Genomic DNA, 26545 nt, shown 5'->3' with positions numbered 1-26545 from the left:
AATTCGTTCGTTATAACAATTATTACGATTGAATCATATTTTTAATATTTTATTGGAATGAAGTGGTACAATACAATGAAAACTGTTCGCGATCATCTTTCGTGATTCTATGTTCTTTTAATACCTGCATATCTTTTATTTACAAAAACAAACTATTATTGAATACGTTAAACACGCAAAACATTTTTAGATCTGGTGACATTATATCTTGTTTAGAAAAAAGTATTTTGTAGTATAATATCTCGAACTATTTAAAAATTTTCAATTCTAAAACAAGCGAAAATATTTCACGATTCTTAACGTATACGATTATCCTAAGACCCGATGCAGACGAGTGACTTTTGTCCGCACGATATCGCTGTGACCATATGTCTGTTACCTTTTCAAACAGGAAAAAACAAAAAAAAATGACATATGACCGCAACAATATCGCATGGATAAAAATCACTCGTCTGCATAGAGCCTATATTAGACAGCATTGAAGATTTATTATTTGAATAATAATTAAGTTTAATTTGTTTCTCGCCTTGTTGAGATAGCTTGTAAACACTGTAAGTTAATTCCTCACCGCGAAAAAGGGTTGCAATTTATATTATGCATTCATAAATAAGAATAATTTGATTCTTTTTAAATGTATCACATAGATTCTTAGACAGATTTTTCATACTATAATTTACGGTCGTATTTCCAATTCTTTATGATTGCTTTTTCATTTATCTTTATGTAAAATTGTTACAGTGCAATTCTGTGTTGATTATAAACAAGAAAAACTTTGCATAAGTTATATGCATATTTCAGTCATAATAAAATTATAATAAATATGTAATATTTTCGGTTGTGTGTACTTGAAAAAAGTGAAATATATAACACATAAAACGGTACTACTTGATCTTAAGAAAAAACAGCAAACATATAATTTATGCTGAAAATTATGTAAAATCATTGCTCTTATCGATAGCAAGCATTGTATACATCTTATCTGACATACTTGTTCAACATTTAATACAAAAATTAATCTATTTTTTATCTAGTAGTATATTCCGAATGTGCAAACGTCGATCAACAAATTCTACTGGTAAAATTACTTAGTTACTAAATTTTTCTTTAATGTACATAAATAAACCATTTATCAATAAACTATGCCTCCCATAGCCTTCTAACAGATTAAAGATCAAATTTCATTTGTTTCATATTAGGACAGAACAAGGTCTACATTCAAATTTTTGACAGTACATTAGCCTAAAAAACGTACAAGTTTCGCTAAAGCTTGTACAAAATTATAAATGTCATTAAAATTTGTCTTTTTCTTTACATATTTTTTAAGTGAAAATACAGAGCAGACAACTATCCTTTCGGCCGCGTCTCACAATATTTAATATATATTTTTTTTCTTTATGTTTGAAAAAACTGTGTTCGACGCAATGCCGAAAACAGATCAACCACACATTATCAATGATTTTGTTTGTGTATGTGTGTGTGACACCATTTTTAAAGATAACTAAAATATATAGAGGTTAGAATCCTTCCTGATACTGTTTCGAATCTAACTTCGCTTGGATCACTTCCAATTGTCTCTTTGCTTCACATTGTGGGAAGTTTTGTAAATCATAATATTGTGGTGCTATTTTAAGCAACCAATCAGCTACAAAAAATATAATATTTATAACATATGTTTATAGAGATATATTTTTCTCATATTATTTAATAAAAATGTAACTTACGCTTAATGTCTGTAACTGTTCTGATATAATTTTTGGTCGTAAGCACGAACTCGTTATAAATTACCCATTCGGGTTTATGATCCAAACAACTGCTTGGATGAAGTTGTACAATTTGATTATCTTTAATAGTCAAATAATGACCAGTCCTTTCTAAATGAGCAACCTAATAATATACATAAAAAAGAGGTAGTACTATGTATACGAGAAACATCTTTTGTTATAAAACTTATTTTTAGTTACATCTACCTGCATAAAAAAACCGTTCACAAGGGCTTTTCTAATGTTGATATAATAATCTTTTGATGTGAAGTCTGTAGAGGTACGTTTTAAACAAAATCTATCCATTATTCTACTTAGTTGTTGCCTAACATTATCCCCACTTTTTAAAGATCGGTAATTGACGAAGTTATCGTAACACCATTGTGGATCTTCGAAATCTATAAAGAAACATGAATTAAGACTTGTAATGTCACAGATGCAGACTTTAAAAAGTTGCAGGTACTTACTTTGTTTAAAGGCGTGGTAAACATTCAGTAACGTTAAATGATCTCCGTCGATATGTGCAAATCGCATTTTAGCATCATCCGCAGCTTTTTTTGATTCATTTGGCCTCACAAAACACTGCGGGACTAATGCAACATCAATCATCAATTTAAAACCACGTTACCTTACCATGATCCTGACTTAGACTTTTGTTTTTATCGTATTAAAATTACTTTATTCGCAAAAAAAGTATGAACCTAATGATGTGATAGAAAAAATGTTTTTAATAATACTGTACCTGACAACATAGCAGTAATGCTCAATATCTCATTACTGCAGTTATGATTGCAAGATGCAATGAGCATTTTTGCCAATTGAGGATCTAATGGAAATTCTGCCATCACAGCACCCAAATCTGTGAGATTTCCATCATCGTCTAAAGCAGCCAAATAATTAAGAAGTTCTAAAGCCCTCATAAGAGTTTCTGGTGCAGGAGGGTCCATGAAATCGAAATGAACCTATAGTAAAGACAGTTTATGGAAATAATTATTTAATAAAATATTCAATTAGAAATAAATTATATTCATGAGAAATCCAATATACCAAATCGTCAATGCCAAGCTTTTTCAGTTGCAATACAACACTGCCAAGATTAGATCTTAAAATTTCAGGATAAGTATTATCTTGCATCTCGTTTTTATATGCCTTCTCAGTATACAATCTGAAACATTTTCCGGGCCTTGTGCGACCAGCTCTACCAGCTCTTTGCTGCGCAGATGCTTTACTAATAGGTGATACAAGGAGAGATTCTACACGAATTCTGGGATTATACACCTGTTAAATAATATAACGGGAATTTAAAAAATTGATTTAATGCAGTACAAGAATAAAAAATAATAATGATCTATAGTTTGTTCATCGAGACGACCTTCACAGTACCTTTTGCTTTGCAAATCCAGGATCTATCACAAAGACGACACCGTCGATAGTTAACGACGTTTCCGCAATATTCGTTGAAACTACTACTTTTCTACCAATAGCACCATTAGGCTTTGTAGGTGGTGCTGGTTCAAAGATTCTTTGTTGAAGGTTTGGAGGCAGTGTAGAATAAAGTGGTATACATTTAAGTTCACCTACTTCTGGACCTAAATTATCCATCTCCCTTTTGATTCTTTTACAAGCTTCTTCTATTTCTTCTTGACCAGTTAAAAAGAGGAGCAAATCACCCGCTACTTCTTCACACATATGAATTTGAATAACTGTCCTGATAGCAGCCTCTAAGTAATCCCTTTCAGGCTCAGGTGTATAAAAAATTTCAACAGGGTGAGTTCGGCCAGGTACGTTCATTAAGGGTGCATTATCAAAATACTGTTGAAATTTTCCAGCATCTAAAGTCGCACTCATAATCACAAGTTTCAAATCCGGTCTTTGTTTAATCACTTCTTTTAACACACCCATAAGCAAATCTGTGGCTAAAGTTCTTTCATGAGCTTCATCTAACAATATCACTTGGTAAGCATCAAGCATGGGATCTGACATGCCTTCACGTAACAGCATACCATCAGTCATATACTTCAATATAGTTTTCGGAGAACTACAATCTTCAAAACGAATACTGTATCCTACTTCCACACCTGTTTAAAAAATTGTTGTGAACACATTATATAAATATACCTCAATTTTTAGTTAAAAAATATAAAAAAACGTCTTCAGAGTTAAAAGGACATAATACATACCTAATGGAACATCCATTTCTTCTGAAACTCTTTGTGCAACAGACATAGCTGCTACTCTCCTTGGCTGAGTGCAAGCAACGCCCTTGCTGTCAATACGTCTTGAATATTCTACACACCATTGTGGTATTTGTGTAGTTTTTCCAGAACCTGTTTCTCCAACGAGTACAATACATTGATGTTGTGCCAATAACCTCATAAAATCAGTACGGTATTCAAATACTGGTAAAGTGATTCTCTTTTTATAAAGTTCATGATATCTTGGTGTAAAAGGTAGACTAGTATAAGGATTTAGCTGAACTTGATTTTTTGGTGCTGTCGAAGGTATAGTTGTGCTATTGGATGTAGCCGAGCCATCTCTATAAAACAACAGATAAACTATAGAGTATATGAAGCTGGTCAAATTTATTATTTGAAAATTATTTTAATCACATAATAACAAAATAATACATGCGTGACTATGACATAAAATAATGAAAGTTGAGAACACTTCATTGTTATGAAAACCAATCAGATGGAAAACAAATAATATTTAAGTTCATCCGAAATTTATCTCGTGTATCTATAATTATAACGCGTATGTTTTTAGCGTATTGTGAAATTATGCATTAATTTCCCATATATATTAATATACAACATACTATCGAAGAAAGAAATTTAGTTGAGAACCTTTATGGATGAGTTGATCAAGTCAGTCAACAGCAATAGAAAAGAATTGTTTTATGAATTTAAAACGTTAGATCCTTTTATTATTATTATTATTGTTCAACGGATTAATCGTATTTTACATAGATTATTTTCAGGAAGCGGGGTTCGTTCAACGAGATGCGCGATAGGATCACAAAAACTTGTAACAATGCACATGGCAAAATATCTCATCGAACTCCTTAACTTTTACAATTAAAAATGTTTCAAAACACTCACGCTTTCCGTTTAATATACGGATCCACAACCTCGATCCTTCGTTTTGACATAATTCTTGTCCCTCCGCAGGCAAGCAAAGCAAAATCTGTTTACGAACTTCCACACAAGGCGTCACAAAATGGCAAACTAACAGGCCAAAGCTTCCTGTAAACGTAATCACAAAAAGCAACGATAGATGGAGCTACAAGTACCATAAAATAACTACGAAAGAAAAAATTCATTTCGAAAGCAGTCAATTTTAAATTTATGTAAAGATGAATAATTTGGTGCATGATCTTGAAATAAACAGACGTAAGATAAAAAAGATATTTATTTCTCAGTATGTTACAATTAGAAAAATATATAATTAGGATAGTTATTAAACAGCTATATTCCTAACAATATACATTGCTTCATTATCACATCCAAAAAGTAATGTTGATCTATCGATGTCAATACTGTTTATTGGTTTATGCATAGCACTACAAAGCGATGTTACATTAACTTTACCGTTTGTACCAATCGTGTTTAACCAATGTGTATTTGTAGGGTCTAAAAAAGGAATAATTTACTAATATACAGTGAGATTTGTTTATTACAAAACTTACCTAAACTTAGTTTCGAATGCTGAGCATTATTCCAATGCCATAATTCACCGCTTGTTGAACACGTAAATAGATTTTCTGGTCTATCAGGGTGAAAAAGTATTTCGCTAACAGCCTTAGCATGGGCATTGAGTTGAGACATTGGGTATGTATTATGTCTCAAGTCCCAAACTGTTAAGCTGCCATCTCCACCACCAGCCACAACAATATGTCTCTGAGTAGGATGATGAGCAATACTCGTAGCTTCTGTCTGCAAAAGTTTCTCTTTACTTGGAGGTATATAAATAATTTCCTAGAGATAATATTAAAGAGATTATACCTTTGATTGATCAGAAAGCATGAATGTTGTAGCAGGAAGATCTTGATCATTTCTTAAATCCCACACTTTCATATGTCCCCTTAAATTTCCTGTAAGTATCTCATTATGTCTTAAGAAATCAATACAATATATAGAGCAACTATCCGCATCATCTAAAATATGAATTCAGCTATTTATGTGTAAAATCAACATATAAAATAAATATTTTATGTACGAAATAAAATTTTATAGTACTAATAGATCTAATTGGCTGCTTCTGCCCAGCTGTTAAAAGATTAATTCTCCCATCTTCACCCACTGAAACTATGTCTTGTTCAAATGTAGAAAGTCCAGTACAAGATGCATAATCGCTTGTATTACTATTAAAAAAAGATTAATGAAACATAAACTATGTTTAAAAAGAAATAAATCTTAATTAATATATAATTAATTTATAATATTAATATATAAATAAAACTTACTCAAATTTGTGTATAAATTCCCATGACATGTGCTCTTTAAATTGAGAGTATGGATTTTCATGAATCTGCAACAACCTAACAGTACCTATAGATGTTGACACCACGAAGAAATCTTTTGAAATAAACTGTAAAAATAATAAAACGTTGATGAAAAAATTGTCCATGATATTTTTTATACATTATAAAGTAAAAACCTTTATTTCAGTTACGTCTCCGAGAATCGCATAAGATGATACGACAGCCGGATAGGATTCACCATCGTCATTCATTTGAAATGTCCAATGTGTTACTTTATTTACCTATTACATGATAGAAAATTACGATATTACAAATGATTAACATTATTTAATATAATAATCGTAAATAATTCACATGTACATGAGGATGCATTAGGTTAAGTTTAATGAAGATAACCCTACCGGATCATCCCAACTACCGGTTATAAAATTAGTAGCATCTTCAAAATCTGCGTGTTTCCATCTGATTTTAGAAATTTTCTCCGATACAAATGTTCCTTGTACATTTTCGCTCATTTTGCTACGAAATACGATCTAATTTAGAGTAGAAATGACAAAAACTGGGACCTCTGTTTACATGCACGCGTGTTTCCACGCGACTGTGAAAAAGACCGCCAAATGTGTTAAACAAAATTTTTGAAACGAAATCTGTCTACTACTATATTTTATTTCCTTATGTAATAAATATGCAAAAAAAATTGTTTTAATAATTTTAATTGTTTTATTTATTTTACACAATTAAAAACGGTTGTTTTACTTTTATTAAAAATTTCATTATTTAAAAACATTAAGTACTTGCTTAATTTATAAGCAGTTTGAATGTGTGTGTATATATAAAAATTCTTAGAATTAAAAATTAAAATTATTTAAAAAGGAAAATTAGTGACAAGTGTTAAATAATTCTTACATATGTATAAATTACATCGTTTATTTGAAAAAAAAGTATTTCTATAATTTTTGTATCTAAGTTGATCACAAGAAGGGTAGGGATTTGCCTATATTTTATAATTCACAGGAGATACAGAGGACAGTTACGCAGTGATCAGGTTGTGAACTAGATGTATATCTTACCTACCGAAACGTAAATTATTTCAAACGAAACACTATCTCACGATTGAAGAAGTTTCGAAGAGCTCTAATATGATTATCTGAGAATGCTGTTAAATCTATTTTTACAAGTTTCCGGAAATTGCGACATTCTTATTTAAGTGAGTATAAATTCGAATGATCTTAGAACGAGTTACTCCCTAAGATGTCATCGATGGTTTTACTGTTCTTGTATCTGAATACGCTCCACTTAACTCGCTGTGATGCAAGCGATGCAAACGACTTACAACTATGTAAGTATTAATGGATACAAGATTACTATATGCCATTATAAAATTATTTATGTGTAGCGAATAAAAGATTAAAAAATGTTTTATGAAACAGTTTTATGAAAAAAAAAAAAAAATTTCAGCTGCTGCAGACACGAATTTAACGAGTGACGAAGATGTCACGGAAACGCAACATGCAAGTTGTAAAATCGCTACGAAAGAATTGGTTGCAAGCGCACGTACCAGTGTCACGAGAGTACTTACTGGAGTTTGTAATACTAGTAGGAAATAATTTCTAATCTTTTTTCAATTGTTCACGTTATTTTCTATTATCTAATTTTATTCGTAAATATCCAGAAATGATCGATGAAAAGTTACGAGCTTTAAAAAAAGGCCTGATCAAAGAACTGAGAGAAATCAAGGTATTGCTAAACACTGTTTTGGAGGGGAAAAAGGAAGTACCAAAATTGGCGAAATTATACGACGATTATCACGAAGGCAAAGGCGATACACTCTCTCCAAGACAGTCTGAAATCGATAACTTTAACAATACGATCCAAAGAACTTCATTATTAAATGGTTTGCACCATTATGTTGTAACATTATTAAGAGGTTTGACTGACACTTGAGAATTGATTAAATCGTTTGAATTATAGTCGAATATTGGACTAAATGGAATTACAAATAAAATATAGAGTTAATACGGTATCTTAATATGTCTCAGGGCCTGCGAACATCTTCTTTTACTACTGGCAGATAAAGCATTTTGACGAGAAGCTTACCAATTGGAAAACCGCTCGTTGCCTACGTAGTTCGACATTTTACGTGAGCCAGAATGGGTATGCTATGTTCATCAAAGTAACACCGCGATATTTTCCGGACGGTACAGTTTTCATAGGCGTCGGATTGACCCGTGGTCGTCATGATTCTATTCTGAAGTGGCCATTTCCCCATAAGATTCGCCTCGAGGTAAAATCAATATTTTTACTCCTAATCTCATTGGAGTGTTAAAATGATCGTGTTTTCAGATTTTAGATCATTCATCGGAGCAATCGCGACAAGATCGAAGATCACGGATTTGGGATCCGTCCACACTTTGCTCGGAATATTTTTGGGGCCGTCCAAAATTAACTGGAGAACCAGATAATGCAGAATGCGTTGGACTGAGCGTCCCACGACAGATTTTTTTTGTCAAGTTGCCCGTTTCGATCGATCGTCCGTCGAGAAGCACTAAATATCTTTGGAATGGAAGTATCACGATCAAATTGACTGTTTATCTTTAAATAACTTTTATACTAAAAATTATACATTATGCATAGTAGTGTACGTAGTAATTCTACTAGTTTATAATATTCTATAATTAACTTTATTCGAGTTTCATTAAACGTACAAGTAATTGTATAAAAGAAAAGTATTGAATTGTCAATGGATTAAACTGTATCTTCTATCGTTTAAATAAATTCCATATGCAAATAGAAAGAAACGAGAATGAAGAAAGAATAATAAAGTGACATATTTTTAATATTCATCTTCGCGAATAATTCGCGTCATTTGTAGATTTAAACGACTGAGTTAATTCAGGGATGTTGATGAAATATCGAACCTCTTATGAAGAGGCATTCTACCGGATAAATAAACCTGTGGGATTCCTGATAATTGATAATCATTTGTATTACGTTGAATTGTATTTCGAATATTTTTAGTTGCTGCCCTTAGCAATGCCTTGTAAACAGAAATCGGAAGTCGGATGCTGCCATTTGCTTCCATGCCCTGAGATTCCATTGAATTTTCATGAAAATTCCTCTTTCTTCCGCACCCTGGAACCAATCGATTATTTTAAAATGATGAAGGGTCTCATAAAAAAAATTATCTTCGCCAATTTTTTCAATCTCTCAGATAATATGGCATTCTAATAGTCAAAAGCAGGACTTACGACATGATGGAATTCTAAAAAATGATTATGTTCTAATTTATCGTCGAATGAAAATTAAATGGTTCTATAAAAACATTTACCTGGGTTCGACAACCGCGTGATTTAATTAATAATTAACACAGGTATTTTATAATATAATCGTAGATATACTTATATTATAATGAACATTTTGTTAAAAAGAATTGAAACAGAAATTACAAAATTAGACCTAGACTAGGAATATAAATAAAGAACACAAGAACATTCTTCCGTTTTTCTTAAAAGAAGATAAACATGCACAAGGGTGATTTTTGTTACGAGCCCTTCAATCATATCTGATGGCGAATTGGAAATTAGGTTTTTCTTACCGGTGAACGCATTGCAGAAAGGTCTCTTCATCTTCAGCGATTCGTCTGTTGAGAAGGCGTTTAACAATTGTTGCTCGATCTAACAGTTGATTTGATCAATTAATTATCGCTATAATTATGAACGTGGTTTGCTTGTTAAGATAATAATTTACCTTATCCTGCGGGTTCTCAGACTGTGTCAGGTTCACTAAGCATACGAATATGAAAATACAGCAAACGTGGTTGATTGCCTAGAGGTGATCGAAAAATGTTAAGTTGTAGGGAATATTGAAAAAAATTTTGAATATTTCTAATAAAATGAAAGTTGTCCTCGTCATTGGTTAAACTGTATAACGTTATATTCGTTAATGAACCGATTAAAACCCAGAACAAGATCTCAATAATTACTGAGGCTACGCGTAATTTCTAATAATCATATCGATTATATAACTATCGCACGTGAACCTTTCAAACATGTTAACTGTTGTAATCTGCTTATGACTTTAATCAGGTTTGTACTGTGGTTAATTAATGTCGAACGATACTAGCCGGTCGATCCTTCCTTCGAGCAATACGTTCGTCATCCATGCAAATAAAAGCTTTTTAACTTCGCGTATAACGTAATATGCCGACCAAGTGAACTGCAACAGTTCAATAATGTAATTAGAAGTAAATTACAAGTTTCATTATATTTTAATAATCGCTCCTAGGTTAATGCTCCTCGTTGCTTTTAATACCTTTTTCAAAGTTTTTCTATTGAAAATCGTAATAGGCAATATCGGATGTAATTACATTTTTGATCGAGAAGGGAAATTGGAAAATAGTGATACGACCTCTTCAGACGCTGTCAACTAGTAACTAGAAATTTATATTATAAGGCGTCAGGAAATTAACGTGCACGTAATTCATAATGGTCAAGACATAATAATGATTCATAACGCGTAAGAAAATATTGTTCAAGATATACATATACGAAAAGTTTTTTACGTACAGTGGATTTTATCAATGTAGGTGTATATAGCGATACAGTTAAAAATTATTCTTCGCAAGTCTATATTTTAACAAAAAAGTATTTTTTCCGAATTTGAAGATGCAGATGGCTAAATGACAAAAATATATTACAAGAATTACTGTTCGAAATTTTGAGTGGCCGTCCATTTATGGCACGGACAGGCCCATTCCCTTCTTTGGGAAATTCCGAATTACATGTCCTCCCCGAGCTGTAAATCTAATGACTCCGAGGTCACTTAAAAAACCCCGGGAAGGACCAACAAGAAGGACAGGATGGACAGACGAAACCCAACGGCTGGTAAGGAGAATCAGCAACGTAGGAGGAAAGTTCATCATCAGATATCGTACCGTGCGGGTAAAATACTTCACTCCCAACAAGATCTTACCACCGCCGTGTTCATAACATCACACGTTACTTTTATACAACATATGCAAATACAGTTCTAGATTAATCTAACACTCGATCTATTTAACTTCCTTCACCTTGAGCATTAAGTCATTCGAGGTACGCGATATCGACCGATCGGTTTGACCTGACCGGTTGCTCTTTAGTTGAGAATTCGCAACAGTTACCTTCATGTCGAATCTCTATAGCTTGAAGATCGGCAACACAAAGAATTATCCTTATAGGCGCACGAAGAAACACTGTCTCGGTTGAACTTTCTTCCTTTAGTTCGGCTACGTCCTTTGATAAAAGGATAAAAGGTTACTCGCGGAAAGAGTCAAGTCTGCGTATGAGGGATGAAGTCGCGCCTCAGCTCTTCAAATACCACCCCCTCCTTTAGTAGCATTCGAGGGCGTAAATACATGCGCCAGAGGAACGCATGACCGTTCATAATGGCCCATGGAACGGTACATTTAACATTCTTTACGCAGAATGTGGTTAGTCTTACGTATATTTCGCAGTCTGAATGGTGCAAGAAACACAGAAATTATGCATTTGTTCGTGTCTTATTCGTATCATGCACTTCGTTTGTTGTAACTACCGATGCGTTAAAGATTAAAGTTTGCTTACATAATACACAATATAATATACTCAAAAACTATATACACCCTAGTACACCAAAGTATTCAATTACTCAGCGTAGAAAATTTTTATCAAGCGTATTACGAGTTATTACGAGTTATACGAAAAATTTCGAAATTTCTACAAGTGCTCAAATACTTTCACAAGACACTGTATATACAATACATATATAATACACAATAGCTATGCTGTTAAACGTGCAATATGTTAAAACAGAAACTTCTTAAATATATCAAAACAATTCAAAAGTTATACTAATAATTTCATTCATATATTTTACAAAACATAATGAAGTTCTAAGGAGCAAGTAAAGAAACAGCAAATTTTTTCTATATAATTTTAATCTTAAGTAATATTTTTCCGGAAAGAGTATCATCAAATGTAAGTTCTCAGCCGTGGAAGGTTTTAAATGGTTCTGTACCCCCTGCGACGTTATCCCACTTATGTCCATCGAGAAAAGTAGCAAACTATATTTGATAAATATGCAAAAGCTGACAACAAAAGATCGAAACATAGTAGAACGATCAAGGCAAGAAGCAGCTTATGGAAGACTGTTCGACAAGAAGTTCCGTGTAAATCAAAGGAAAGCAGCCGGGGCTAAGTACTAACAACGTTCGCGCATCAGTACCCGCTGAGTTACATTAAAGTTGTCCAACCCTTGGCAACTGCCCCTTGTCCGCCTCCGTCCATTCAAATTTTTAACGTTCTTTTTTTTTCATTGTTTAGTCTGTTGTATATCGAATATAAATTAATACTGATTGTCAGGAGATGTATGGATTAAGAAAATAATATTTCGTTTTGTAAAATAGTATTCTTGGAATCAAAACACTTTTAAGAAATGAAATATGTGTCATAAAATATACGCGCTGTGCTAGTGAATTCTTAATTTTCTCTCTGATTTGAGTATATTTTATTATGACATGCAAAAGGATCTATAAATAAAATCTGATGTTAAATTTGTACAGTTTTTACGTTCTTAACACTTGGTCCTTTTTAAACTATCATGTATGTTAGCCTTATTGTCCTCTCTTTATCTTTTTTCAACATTTTAATAATGTGTCAAATATATGTTGATCATAATCGTCTTAATATTGTAAATCACGACGGGTTCGCAGCTTATGAATAAGAGATGCGTAAAGAACAATATTACTCTTGATATATGACTCTCTTCGTGTATAAAACGAGTGAATATTACTTATGCACGCGTTATATTCTCTTCGTTAAAAATGTCTATATGAAAATAAATCTATCAAGATTCAATAAAAATAAATAAATGTTAATAAAAAGGAATTATTAAAGTTATGTAAGATATTCATTATTAAAATACAATAAAATAAGTGAAATAATTTTCATACATATATCTGATATATGATATATATATATGATATATTATTTAAATAATGGGAATAATTAATTAAATATATGAATGATTTTTAATATAGATACAACGGTTAAAATATTATAAATACGCAATTCACAAATGCCTGGATAGCTCAGTCGGTAGAGCATCAGACTTTTAATCTGAGGGTCCAGGGTTCGAGTCCCTGTTCGGGCGTTAATAGCTTTTTGCAATTTTTTATTTTATCTATAATAATACCATATAGCGATACCAATAATACATAAAATATTTCATCAATTTGTTGAAACACTTCGAAAACAAAAGAATAAATATATATTGCAGTTTAATACAGCAATTGTTTCTGAAATTTTAATATGGGAATATGCAGTAACTTGCAGGGCAGAAATGAAACACCATATTATATAAAAATTTCCATTTTTATATCTCTTTAACTTTTCATTTTACATTAGATGACTGTACACAAATAATGTGTAAGATAATTATCATTTACAGAACACATAGAATAAAAATCATCACAAAAACAGAAAACTCGATACTATCCCAAGTGTTCTGTTTTTTGATAAATTACAATATAAATAGATAAAAGTTCAGTCTATAGAACACAATCTCTTTTAAGATTCACTTGTAAAGAGAGTAACGTAAAAATACATGAATGTAATAGAAATGCGAATCATGAATGGCAAGTATGATAATGCATTATCACTTTAGGAAAGAAAAAGTAACTAGGATCCTCCAAACCCTTTTGTCAAAATTTAAATTAAGTTTTAGTCAATAGTACTAATATCATGAAAAATATACCTAACATTTAAACTAGATTTCAAAACTGTTCTTTAACACTACCATCAGGCATTCCAAAGAACACTTTTTCTGCCATTTTTATAAAAAGTCCTGTTTCCACAACTCCAGGCATCATCGAGATATCTATGTTAATTTTATTCCAATTACTCAGATGTTGTGGGAAATGCCAATCGAGAATGAAATTACCATTGTCTGTTATAACTGGACCCTAAAAAAAGATAAATAATGTAATTCATGTAATATTCATAAACACAGAAAATAATTTATTAGGATATTTACAGCTTTAGCCAAAGCCATTCTAACTTTTACAAATCCTCCATAATTATCTTCTATTCTTTTTTGAATGACAGTGTATGCCATTGGAACTACTTCAATAGGAATACCTTTCTTATAGTTTTCACCAAGTTTTTGAGAATTTTTCCTAAAATCATTAAGTATCATAAGTAAAATACACATACATTAAACATATTTTGTCTGCAAAAATACAACACTTACGTATAATCAGCTATTATAATAAATTGACTAGCACAGGATGCAACGATCTTTTCTTGAAGTAAACAACCTCCTCCACCTTTAATGATATTCATATCAGAGTCAACTTCATCTGCTCCATCAATTGCACAATCCAACTGTTAATATTCAAGCAACAATATAAAAAATATTTTTGTAAATAATATAGATAAAAAATTGTTCATTACTTGAGGATAACTCTCCAAATCACCTAGGCGAAGGTGGTTATTCAATATTAGCTGACGAGCTTGGAAAGAAGTTGGAACACAAACAACATTAAGATTTTCTTCCTTTACACGTTCAACTGAAAAATACAGTTTTCTCTATCATTCGCATATATATTCAAGATCACAATATTTAATTATTTAGCATAATAAAATTTCCTGTCAGTAAATTAAAATATTCTTGTTACAATTACATTTGGATCAAGTACAATCTTATCTCCTGATGGGGTCAAAGGTGCACTATGACGATTTTATAACAAAATTAACTACATGTAGACTGTAGCAATAGTACAGGAAATTTGGTTATGAACGATTATAATTAAGTAAAAATGTTCTTACCAATCCTGTGAACAGCATATATTATAGTAGATCCACTACCAATTCCAATAACGCTATTATTCTACAAAATAATTGTGCGCAAAATTCAAACGATGAAATACCAGTATGTTATTTAAATTAGTATTTATTTATTTATTTAATTCAATTTATTTAAAATAGAAATTACCTTCACATATTCATCAACTGCTTTGTAAGCCGCAACTTTCTTAGCACTCTCCAATGGTCCCATTTTTGGTAAAATTCTTGAAAAGCTAGAAATGTTTGCTAACGAGCAAAACTGTAAACCTTCGTTAAGTACTATGCGTGCATACTGTGTGTTACTAAATAAATTTTGCATTTCAAAATGGTTCTGCACTACCGTTACAACCGTTAGGTCAGCGAATCACAAAAGTGCACTTGTACGCAGGTCCGGCACAAAATTCAAATTATTCCGTTCCAACAATCGAGAATGTAAAAATTATAATTTTTCGTTATATAGAATAAACATAAACGATGCAATTTAATCGAATTTCCATTATATTTAGCATCAGAGGCGAATAACACAAAATACAACCAAACACAATTTACATTTCAATAATTATTATGTATAAGATTTCACTTTAATTCTCTATTATTACTTTAATAGTAATATTCATCAACACATTTCACTTCAACATGTCACGCACAATATTTCTGTTTTATCATCGTAATTTCTTTCGTTCGTGCTCTCGTTCTTTCTCTCTTTTCTTTCTCACTTTCGTTCATTACGTCCGTACATTTTTATGTGTATCGGTCGATTTCTTTATCTTTTTTTAAAAATCAAGTAAAAATCCGTGAACAATCTCTCGCACTGTAATTTTATTATGTATGTATTCGAGCAGGCTTAGGAAAAGATCGTTTAGCAAAAATTCAAGTACGTCGATACACGATGCCTTTAGTAGCAACTTTGTCGAAAATAAGAAAATCAAAGGCTCTAGATTTCCCCGACAAAATAGCTGCTGCTTGACTGCATGTACCGACGAGCAAGGCCGAATTAAGGTAATCTTGTGAAATGCACAACGACTGTGTGATACCTAATACTATACCGATCGCAAAGAGATCAGCCTTGCATGATACAACTAGGGCATCTACCACCATTTTGTCCTTCCAAGATTTACACACGAAAGTCTGTTTCTTTTTTCGCAACGAAGAGTGAACATTATTTCGAAGCTTACATACATAAAGCCGCTGAATGCTTATTATGATTTATTTTTTAATTTCTTTAGCTCAGGCAGTGGATCACGGTTAATGCGGCCGTGCCAATAAGTTCATAACTCCAGTAAGTTTGCAATAATACTAATTGCAACGCAGGTCAGTGTCTGTGTGTTCGAAAATGTACTTTCTATTTCTTTCTTTCTTCTTTTATTTCGCTTCAGCCTGGCTGGGTGTCTATTTCTAAAACGATAAAATCGGCGTCTATTTTTTCTTCAACCGAGAAATTCGTAAAGTGGAAATTACATTCAAGGAAATAAAAAAAGAAAAGTAAAGAAAGGAAGAAAAAATCAAAACGTTTTTCTCCTTCTGTTCTTCATGTACAGGCACACACATACACGCGTATGTATACATACAGCTTTTTCTCTCGTTCATTCTTATACTGTTTCTGTTTGCCCGACGAACTAGAAAGGACTTTGTGTGGGAGGCTTCATGACATCAACTTTCTGTTTTGATTCTACCCTCCTATCCCGTACACCACCCTTGATCACGTAAAACAAAATAATGCAGAAAGAAAAATCGTTTAGATCTTTAGATGGGCCACAGAAGCCGCTACATTGTGTTTTAACCCACTTTTCTTTCTAGTGTTACATACATATATATGCGCTTTGCTAACTCCTACAAATTTTTTTCTATCGTGCTCTCCTCCGTACACCACTCGCTTCTTCCTTTGGCTAGGATTACGATCAAAACTCGTCAGAGTTTCACGAAAAATATGTACCGATTAATCTTACGATATCGTAATATGCCTCGAAGAAAATAATGCGCTCAAATTTCTTTTACTTATCTTTGGATCAAGACGGGAGTCTTGAATACGACATGATTCTTTTTTTCTTTTTTAATCAAATTAGTGATGAATTAAAGATTTTACTCGCACTTACTGATGACGTTAGTCGCATTTGCGTATAGCAGATGAATTGTACGATAATATTGTAACTAGTATTTCAAAGTTACCTTGTAACTAGTTCTGATTTGACTTTATTCAATATTAAAGACATATATATATCTTTTTTCCTTTCTACTCATATCGTATTCTTTTCGCTGACTGATAGTTACTGCGACATTTTTTCAAGGGAACGAAAACTCTAACGTGAGGAAGGCAACGTTGCGACAGTTCTTGATCGTGCATATCCGTATTATATCACAGTACAAAAATACTGTGAAAAATATAGCATAATAAATATTTTTAATAAAAAAGAAAAGAAAGTTCCTTTCTCACGTTTATCATAATTTCTTTTTTTTTGTAATTTTTTTCTTTTTTTTATCAGATAGCTTCTTAGCGATAAAGTACAGTTTTCTGAGTGATTTTTAATTGATTCGCGCGATGTTAATAATACAGCATTATTAATCTCAACGACACATCCCCTTCATTAAAATTATCATATTAATAATATATATATATATACACACAGTCAGACTCCTCCTGCGTTATTGGGCCATTATCTACATAGAAGCCCTATTATTATTAGTCGCTAATAATCGATTATAATGATAAGAAACGGTATCGTAATGAGAGCGTAATACGATAAATTATCGAGATTTTTAATTAAATTTAAAACTTTTATTTTTCTTCGCTACGATAAGTTGCGTATGTTCGCGTTCCCAATCACTTTTGTCCCCAGCTTACAGCAATTTCCTCTCTATTTTTAGTCGTTTACATAACTTTTTCTTCGATACGTATGCACACGCACGATTGATTACAATTAAAACAATACAGATCTACGCACAAACGCAACTAGTCGCTGTTGTACATGTGCGTAAGTGTATACACACATTTACGTAAATGTATGTTTGTGTGTATACACACATGTATATATATATTTATATATAAGCATGTATAATATATATTATTTATATGCATACAGTAGGCAATGATACGTAAAATATAGATAAATATAAATCGAAATTTCAATTCGTTAGAAGGAGAATCTCTTCGCCGAATAGAAAAGGGGAAAATGTCGTACGCGTTTCACAGTTTTTCCACCATATTTCTTTTTTTTTTCTTTTTTGTTTCTTTTTCTCATTTTTGAATTTCAATTCCATCATTCATTTCTGATTTTCATGAAATTCATTGTAGACATTGGCTACGGACAAAAGACCTGTTCTAGCGAAGTCTTCTCATCCCCTTTCTTTCTTTTCTTTTTTGTTAATTCGTCGGGCGTAATGGTTTCGATTAAAATTCGAAAATTCACAGAAAATTTCTCTTTCCTGACACTCGAGATAACATACGGATGAAGGACGTGATAAAAACAAACGTTTAATCCACCCAAGAATATTTTTTTTCTGTTCGTTACTCCATTCACAAGAATAATTTTTTAATCATGTTATTTTGTTTTTTCTCCTACAAAGGATATCCAGGAGAATCGTCGATATCTTTACAAAGCATCGAAACTTTCTTTCAAAGACGCCCAATCTCAAAACTTTCTACTACATAGACCGAGATCCTTGAGTTACCTAAGTTTTTTTTTACGTTTTTTCTATATATGTATGAATGAAGAAAAGGAAAAGTACTTAATTACATAGGTGTTAATCACATTAAAAAAAAAAAAAAGAAAAAAAAAAATAGAAAGAACGTGAGAATTACGACGATACTCCGAGGCACCTTTTCGTCCTTATGAATAAATGTATATTATATATATATAAATATATAAATATATATATATATATATATATTTATATTTATATATAATGTAAAAAGCTGTTGGAAAAGGCGTTACACTGTCCTTCGAAATCTTTTTTCTGATAAGGAAATATATAGAAATTATTTTTCCTGCTACATCGTATAGTACATAATGACAATAAATGTAATAAAATAATATTAATAGTAAAATAGAAGTGTAAAAATCCAAAAATTTTATAATCCTGAAGTGACGTGGAAACAAGGGGAACATAAGTTCGCAAGTATCAAGAATAGAAGAAAAAAAAACACCCAGTTGAAATTTTCGACTTTATACGAAGTTATTTTAGTACATAGCAAATCATGTTATTTATTTCTTCCTTTCCTTCCTTTTAATTAATGTAATTGGTTTTTGTATTAAACGTGCTTGTTGGAGTCTTGCTTCGTTCTGAGATTATACGCTTATGAATTCGTGTAAAATTTGAAAAATAACTAGCTTATCAGTCATCGAAATGTGCACATTAATATATGCGAAGTTCATTATTTCTCTCTTAATATCTGCATCTTATAGTTTTTTTTCTTTTCTTTTTTTGGGGGGATATGCACATATTTATTTAGTTTAGATAAGTATACAGCATTACTTTTGTATGAAGTATATCACGTGTAAAGGATTCTTTTGATTAATCACGCATTCCACAAAAGGCTGAATTTTTTCCCTTTCAGGTATTTCGCGTTAAGGCAATTAGTACACTTTTCATCTTCTTTCTTTACATTGTTGCTTCACTATTTTATATATCTTGTTTCCAATTCACACATCACAGTGGAATACGAGAAATTATTAGAAGTGTCCGAAAAATAGGTGCATAAAGCAAATAGTGCATTTAAAAGAAGATATTAAATTACTATCGACACTGAAAGATCCAGGAAAATAAAAAAGAACGAAATGTATGATTTTTTCAACACCTTTGGTTATTTTGTAACGTTATAAGTAATCCGATTTCGAATTTACCACTGAGAATGCCAGAACACGCGAGAGCATAAGACAAAAAAGAAATGAAATCACGCGCTACATATTTTGTATAACTTTTTACAAGTTTATATGTATATATGTATATGTATAATTTTACTTCATTTTCATCCACATCTTGCAGATACACCCACAAATCAATTAACATAGAATCTGAATGTAATACAAGGGGAAATTAATTACAATATGCAATATACATAAAGTGATTAACAGTCTAGGCAAAAAACAAAGAAAATTGAGTAGGAGTTAAAGACAATTGAAAAATAATTATTGCTCGTTCCTACGAGCGCCTTCAAATTCTACTCTCAGTAGAACCTTCACAAGTTTTGAATGCATTTGCGTGCGTCATACGCACGTACTCATTTCCGACGCTTTCTGCATAAAATAAACATTAATTATATCGTAAGCTTCAATTCAACTAATTTCAATGAAATGGAACACAGAAATTCCCAGTTTTACTTTGACATATCGCGTATAATTTTTACATATATCAAATCAGTAAAGCCTTTGTTATTGAGGAAAAAAAACGAACACACATACAAATATTATTTCATTTCACATTGTAAAATGGAGCGATTATAGATTCATAAATGAATGATTAAAAAAAAAAAAGAAAGGGGACCACGTGATATTTTTAAAACGTAGTACTAGCGCAATATACGCAAAAATTCAAAACAACAACGAAAATAAACTTTCCAACAAATACTTTAAATAAATACGATTAATTTTGAAAGAGAAAATGATTCAGATTTCTGTTTGTTTGGCATATAAGACCCAACTTAATCCCTCCATTTTAAAGTACTAATTCCTGAGTAATATATAACATTAAAGGATGGCCCGCCAACTTATTATTTAGAACCACTGGTTCTGGATTATCTTTCTGAAATGATTCAAACCTCGTATGACTATTTAAAACTTATGTTCATCTAACAAAACGTTAATGCACATGCGCTTTGATGATTTCATAAAGCATGTAGATTAAAAATCGTTAATTGCTCGCTTTAAAATATTTGTCCGATGATTAAGATTTCTCAAATACAAACGGACCAACCCAAGCAGATTTATAAATTTTTTCCCATAAAACATATTTGTATTTCAATGATACACATAACATTAACCTAATTTTAAAAAATATATATATCAAACATACGATGACCAAAAAAATTTAACCAGTTTAAATTAAGCACAACTAAACTGGTGCGTATGACGGGCAGTGCGTCTTGTGAATTGTTAGAGTTTCTACATTTCCAAGATTTTATGTGTTAAATAAAACTGAGTATTTTATCAATCTAACTGTTCTAACAAACCCATACAGCCACCAAACATGAAACGCTAAAAGATATAATTATATTGTTATTATTTTTACCTGCCCGTCTCTATCCTCGATCAAGTTATTGTAAATGGATATAATAATATCGATGTAGAACGTGGCAAGACTCGCTGAGGAGTGTGTACGAGGAGTGTATATGACTGCAAGAAGTGAGTTATTTACATTATTTGCATGTGTCGGCGAATCAGCCCTTGCCCTTGTTCCATGTCACGTAACGACAAAAGATGGCGAGATTAGAGTTTTGAAAAGTGATAAGATAGGGAGGGTGAGGAGGAGGGCATTTGAATAATTATTAATATATAATATTATAATAATAACAATAATGATGAGGTGTTCTAAACAGTGCTAGGACTAGTGCTAGAGGGTCCTGTGAGGAATCAGGGTGGGTGGGTACGGGGTAAGGAAGGGTTAGTGTGGGGGCGGAGGTTCCGTAGATTGGTTTCTGCCATCTACAGCCCTAACTGGCTTCCTACGTGAAGGACCTGTTACGCCAACTGGACCGACCCCACCTCTAAGGTACGCTGGTGCTGGGGTTACTATCGGTTCTCTGATAGTTCTACTATATGGTAGCGACAGTGATTCCTGCAATACCTGTATAACGAAATTACAAATACTAAATTATTTTTGTCACGATTCTTTAACATAAAGTTTAAATTTTCGAAATTGCGAACTTAAATCCTCACATATACTTACCAATGACTCAGGCAATACACTGTGCATCAGTGTTTGAACCATAGGTGAATTTTGTATCGCGAGGTTATTAGAATTTGGTGGCAATCCTTGATTCTGAAGACCTGTCCCCATACTCCCAGCAGTAGTAGTTTGAACAGTATGTGATTGTTGCATAGACGTTTGCGTTACATGTTTACTCATTGTTTGATCCCTTTTCGCTTCTTGAGTTACATTTAATTTCTTTGTAGAAACTGAGGAAGAGTTAGCATTTGGTGTATCAGGACTGCTTGTAGCAGTAGTTGCACTTGATACTGGTGTTTGCGCTACAGATTGTTCCTGTGTTAACTCCGGCAATGTTTGAGAAAGCGTTCCAAGAATAAGTTCGCACGTAAAAAGACTTCTATTTGCACTTTCACGTTCAATATTTTGCAACTGTGAGTCAGAGAGAGAACTGGTAATACATCTATAAACGGAAAAGAGCATACATGTAATATTAATTAAAATAAATATAGCAATTAAGAACATCTATGTATAAACACAAGGTTACTGGTCCTTTGGGAACTAAAAAAAGGCATATGCCCGTTTCATGGAATCATCTTAAAATATAACTTTTGGCATCCTACGCACTGATCATGACATGCAGTTTTGCATATTTCAGACAAAAGACTGCATGCATGCAGGTGTATGTCGAAAATATATTTATAAAAATACTCAAATATTAGCGCATAAAAATTAATATTTTGACCATATTTTAGATACTTTTAGATGCGTATATTCCAATATTTACACATAACACATACTTTGGCAATAAAAACATATAGTTCTGTGAACTAGTAGATGATACGCCGGACGGGTTCGCCACATTAGTTGTATTATTGTTACTAGTCGTACTATTTGCTACCACGCTAGTCATAGTAGTAGAATGACCACTTCCACTAATAATTCCTCCACAACTTGCAGAGCCAAGGACCTGAGTTTGTCTCCTAGGTAATCGCTCCAATTGCTGTCTAGCAGCCTGAAAAGATGTTTCTATTGTATCATGTATTTTCAATTCGATAACTTTTATATTCGTATTTTAGGAATTCAGCTCTTGATTAATTTATTTTTATTACAACTTAATCTTTTTACTAAAATCTTTTTTATTGCTAAATCATACATACTCTAACTTGTTGTCGTTCCAACTGTAGCTGCATTTGCAATTGTTGTAATTGCGATGGTGCTGACGAACTTTGACCAGTTCCTCCACCACTTCTACGAACACCGGATAATTGAGAAAGTAATTCTGTAATTGGATCTATACCTTCTCGACTACTCGGACTCAATCCTCCGGACGAACTGAAATGCATATTGGACCTGAAGGTCCAATGACACGCCAATGAACATTATCTAAGATGAGATGATGATAAACTGAAGCTGAATCCGGTTTAGCGTTCTTTTTAAGCATTTCAAAAAGAGAACGCATCTTTTATCTTACAATATACTATCATGATTATTGAACTATGTTTCACTAAAAAGATGATGGTAATGACTGATAAATTATAATGTTAATGTTATAGAACAAGCAAAAAATGATACTTAACAAAATACATGCAGTCAAACATCACAGAATTTGTACACTACTGTAATTCATAATCAGTGTCGATAGAATTTTTTAAAAATAGATTAATAAACTAGCACTGAAACACATTTGATATTTATTTTTAGTGGGAGATAATTGTTTCCACGTTTTCTTAAATATAATACTTACAATATTTATAACAAATATTATAACACTTTTTCATAATTATTTAATATAGCGCGTATATCAAATATACATACCTGCGAGGCCGCGGTCCACCAACAACTCTAGATGAATGTGTTATCCGTCTACCAGTATATCTACTTGAAGCTGGTTCATCTAGAAAAGAGATCAAGTCTCTTGGTCCACTACGATGCTCCAAACTTAAATGACCACCAAAATCATCAGTCACGTTATTAGGATCTCCCCCTGGGACAGATGCACATACTGGGCAAACCTATAATAAAATTAGAAACTTAGAAATCTCTCTCTAATAAAAAAGGTAATGTATGATAAACATTTATATATATTATAGTATACATACAACTTCAAAAGAAGTATCTGAGTGATCTGCAGCAACATGTTCTTGCAGTGTAGCTTCAGTGAAACCCATTCTTGTACAGTAAGGACAAGTTAAAGATTGTGGCTGTTCTACACTTACTGCCTCTCCACCATAATATAATTCTACAAGATAATAAATTAAAATTAGTTTGTATGATTGAGTTATACTTAAAAGACAATTATTATATACACGGAATTTAATAATTAACTTACCAAACTCAGATCTAGTAAGTATGCACTGCATAGGATGATCACTGTGGTGACGCGTAGTACTGGCACCTCCTTCGTAACAGTTGGCACACAAATCATAATCGTAGCATATGAGGCACTTATATCTGCGACCCCGAAAGTTCCCCTTTAAGCAGGCGTCACAACTTACCCCTAAAATAAATAATTACTATATATTTGTATATATAGGGATTAGCATTTTATATTAGCATTTTTATTAGATTTACTATTAGTATTAGATACATAGGATATAAATAAAGGATATTACATGTATGTAAGTAAAGTACATTTACATAAAGAACTTTAATAAAAAGTACTATTGTCTCTACAAAAGATATTTATATATCTTTCATACCTACATATACACACAATAACCTTGAACTAGATCTATTACAGATACATTATTTAAGTCTGTTTCAAATGTATATAGTTTTTGACATAAAAAATTCAGCTGTATATTCTTATTAAAACAGACAACTACAACTTAATAATATATTGAATGCAACAATAAAGTAACTTCACCATAAATGTAAATAAGTAAAATAAGAAAATAATATTGAGACAATGAGCATTATACAGAGACACTACACATGTAATTTTCTTATAATTAAATGCATATAAAAATTTAGTTCCTTGTTTAATAAAACAATCTTTATAGCTATAATAACAGATACACAATGAGTTTTTAATTTCATGTGTTTTCCTAGTTACCTCTTAATTTTTACAAGTTATATACATATATGCATGTACATATTTTAAAAAGTACAATAAGCTAAGTATGATGTCACTTTTATTGTAATAGTATCATAAAAGTTAAGACCTACGTATATGTTTATTAATAGTCAGCAATAACATTTTTTAACTTCAATACAATATTTCTAATTTCAATTATGTAACATGAGTAGATGTTAAATAAATAAGAAAGAATATATGTACTAACTTTATTTATACAAACAATAACTACTCTTTACTCTGCTAATCTCATTATAACACATTAACTTAAAAATCCAATATAATTGCATTTCTGTGATGTTAATATTATACCATTAGAATGTAATAAACAACGCATTATTTAGAAAATACAAACTTGAAAGTTGAAAAAAGTGAGGAAACAGGCTAATTCAAAGATATCGGATAAGAAAAATATGTTTCAATATGTTTTAGAGATTTAACATTGTAAGAAAGAGAAAGGGATTGTACAAGAAAAGCAATATCAAAGAAACCATTTGGCAGAGCTCATCTTGACAATGGGTCAATAAATTTCCCCGTGAATTTTATTCATTTTATATAACTAAAATAAGAAAAAATGATGACATGGCAAAAAAGTTGAGCACAATCATCAAAGAGCATTATAAACCCAAAGAAATTGGAGTAAATTTTTTATAAGTGCTGCCATCTGGCCTCTGACATTAGACCCTTTGGTACAGAGCTTACAAGAAATGTCTTAGGAAAAATCTCATACATTCTCGATTTCGTAACCTCGACGATGAGTCTACACAAACTTTTTATGCATATCCCCGAATACCCCATGATTAAAAAATTTTGTCATCAATATAAAACAAATTTAGCATGTGAAGTAAAGGCTGACTTGCTAGTCAGAAACAGCGCACACGTACGTACCGTCATGTCGATTCATTTTCCGTTTAAAATCTCATATACGCCGATAGCGCGAAGTCTCGCGATCGAACGGTTTACGAAATACGATTGCTGCTCGCCACTGCGTTAACTCTTCACGTCCCTCAATGCAGCAGATACAATGAGGAAAACATTAATCGTCAAACAAAAAATTTTTCGTTAGAATTTCCAGCGTAAAACCTAACCCAACTAGGCTACCGTGACGTCACACTAGACCTACGCTCCCGGAGAACGTTGCGGGCAGGGTCTCCGTCATTGCGGCGTTGCCACATTTCCAATAAACATACGTGGGAAATTCAAATATCACAAATCTGATCACTTCATTTTGTACAAACTAAATCGATTTCATTTAATTATTCGCGCAAGAAACATTCTGGAAAACATGACATACTATTGACAAGGTATATATACAATAAAAAATTTGATTAAACATTTCAGGGTTTTTTCATTAGCAATAGAATGTTATTGATGTCAAGTAGATCATATATAAATGATCTATATGACGCTATATTGAATTATTAGTTGTTTTAATTCATTAAATACTAATCATTATGTAGAAATTAAGGATTCATATGCATATTCTATTTAAAGTCATTCGAAA

The 26545-nt window shown here is 31.9% G+C and overlaps 6 protein-coding genes and 1 non-coding gene across 9 annotated transcripts; 2 read left to right on the top strand and 5 right to left on the bottom strand.

The window, feature by feature from the left end:
- Positions 1-33: 33 nt before the first annotated feature.
- LOC126924265 (putative pre-mRNA-splicing factor ATP-dependent RNA helicase PRP1) lies at positions 34-5026 on the bottom strand. Its single transcript, XM_050738553.1, has 9 exons — positions 4862-5026; positions 3941-4296; positions 3144-3838; positions 2808-3038; positions 2503-2722; positions 2228-2350; positions 1968-2158; positions 1722-1884; positions 34-1642 (listed from the first exon to the last, which is right to left on the bottom strand). Exons 1-9 carry the CDS (start codon positions 4909-4911, stop codon positions 1515-1517), a joined length of 2157 nt encoding a protein of 718 aa, XP_050594510.1. The 5' UTR covers positions 4912-5026; the 3' UTR covers positions 34-1514.
- A 127-nt stretch (positions 5027-5153) lies between these two features.
- On the bottom strand, positions 5154-6857 carry LOC126924272 (nucleoporin Nup43). Of its 2 annotated transcripts, none has more exons than XM_050738567.1 (7): positions 6645-6857; positions 6420-6524; positions 6226-6350; positions 5999-6123; positions 5765-5916; positions 5449-5695; positions 5154-5392 (listed from the first exon to the last, which is right to left on the bottom strand). In XM_050738567.1, exons 1-7 carry the CDS (start codon positions 6756-6758, stop codon positions 5220-5222), a joined length of 1041 nt encoding a protein of 346 aa, XP_050594524.1. In that variant the 5' UTR covers positions 6759-6857; the 3' UTR covers positions 5154-5219. The 2 variants fall into 2 exon arrangements, with proteins under 2 accessions (XP_050594524.1, XP_050594526.1); XM_050738569.1 differs by having other exon boundaries at positions 6604-6779.
- Positions 6858-7076: 219 nt separating this feature from the next.
- LOC126924273 (uncharacterized) lies at positions 7077-9041 on the top strand. Its single transcript, XM_050738570.1, has 5 exons — positions 7077-7582; positions 7702-7839; positions 7916-8137; positions 8283-8527; positions 8587-9041. The coding sequence occupies exons 1-5, from the start codon at positions 7495-7497 to the stop codon at positions 8839-8841; spliced, it is 948 nt and encodes a 315-aa protein (XP_050594527.1). The 5' UTR covers positions 7077-7494; the 3' UTR covers positions 8842-9041.
- Positions 8902-11589, bottom strand: LOC126924276 (cardioactive peptide-like). The gene is made up of 4 exons (XM_050738575.1): positions 11402-11589; positions 9991-10068; positions 9839-9917; positions 8902-9375 (listed from the first exon to the last, which is right to left on the bottom strand). The coding sequence occupies exons 1-4, from the start codon at positions 11405-11407 to the stop codon at positions 9131-9133; spliced, it is 408 nt and encodes a 135-aa protein (XP_050594532.1). The 5' UTR covers positions 11408-11589; the 3' UTR covers positions 8902-9130.
- A 1748-nt stretch (positions 11590-13337) lies between these two features.
- On the top strand, positions 13338-13410 carry Trnak-uuu (transfer RNA lysine (anticodon UUU)). Its single transcript has one exon. It is a non-coding gene; the product is annotated as a tRNA-Lys (tRNA).
- A 202-nt stretch (positions 13411-13612) lies between these two features.
- On the bottom strand, positions 13613-15453 carry LOC126924467 (ribose-5-phosphate isomerase). The gene is made up of 6 exons (XM_050738991.1): positions 15253-15453; positions 15087-15147; positions 14712-14827; positions 14509-14642; positions 14293-14434; positions 13613-14221 (listed from the first exon to the last, which is right to left on the bottom strand). Exons 1-6 carry the CDS (start codon positions 15421-15423, stop codon positions 14033-14035), a joined length of 813 nt encoding a protein of 270 aa, XP_050594948.1. The 5' UTR covers positions 15424-15453; the 3' UTR covers positions 13613-14032.
- Positions 15454-15584: 131 nt separating this feature from the next.
- On the bottom strand, positions 15585-26180 carry LOC126924466 (E3 ubiquitin-protein ligase KCMF1-like). Of its 2 annotated transcripts, none has more exons than XM_050738990.1 (8): positions 25930-26180; positions 24295-24462; positions 24065-24204; positions 23781-23977; positions 23123-23297; positions 22763-22977; positions 21984-22425; positions 15585-21881 (listed from the first exon to the last, which is right to left on the bottom strand). In XM_050738990.1, the coding sequence occupies exons 1-8, from the start codon at positions 25943-25945 to the stop codon at positions 21699-21701; spliced, it is 1536 nt and encodes a 511-aa protein (XP_050594947.1). In that variant the 5' UTR covers positions 25946-26180; the 3' UTR covers positions 15585-21698. The 2 variants fall into 2 exon arrangements, with proteins under 2 accessions (XP_050594947.1, XP_050594946.1); XM_050738989.1 differs by having other exon boundaries at positions 23123-23315; positions 25930-26179.
- Between the last annotated feature and the right edge of the window lie 365 nt (positions 26181-26545).

This window comes from Bombus affinis, chromosome 14 (assembly GCF_024516045.1).
Source record: "Bombus affinis isolate iyBomAffi1 chromosome 14, iyBomAffi1.2, whole genome shotgun sequence".
NCBI classification, from domain to species: Eukaryota; Metazoa; Arthropoda; class Insecta; order Hymenoptera; family Apidae; genus Bombus; species Bombus affinis.
This window is presented reverse-complemented; position numbering and strand designations above follow the sequence as displayed.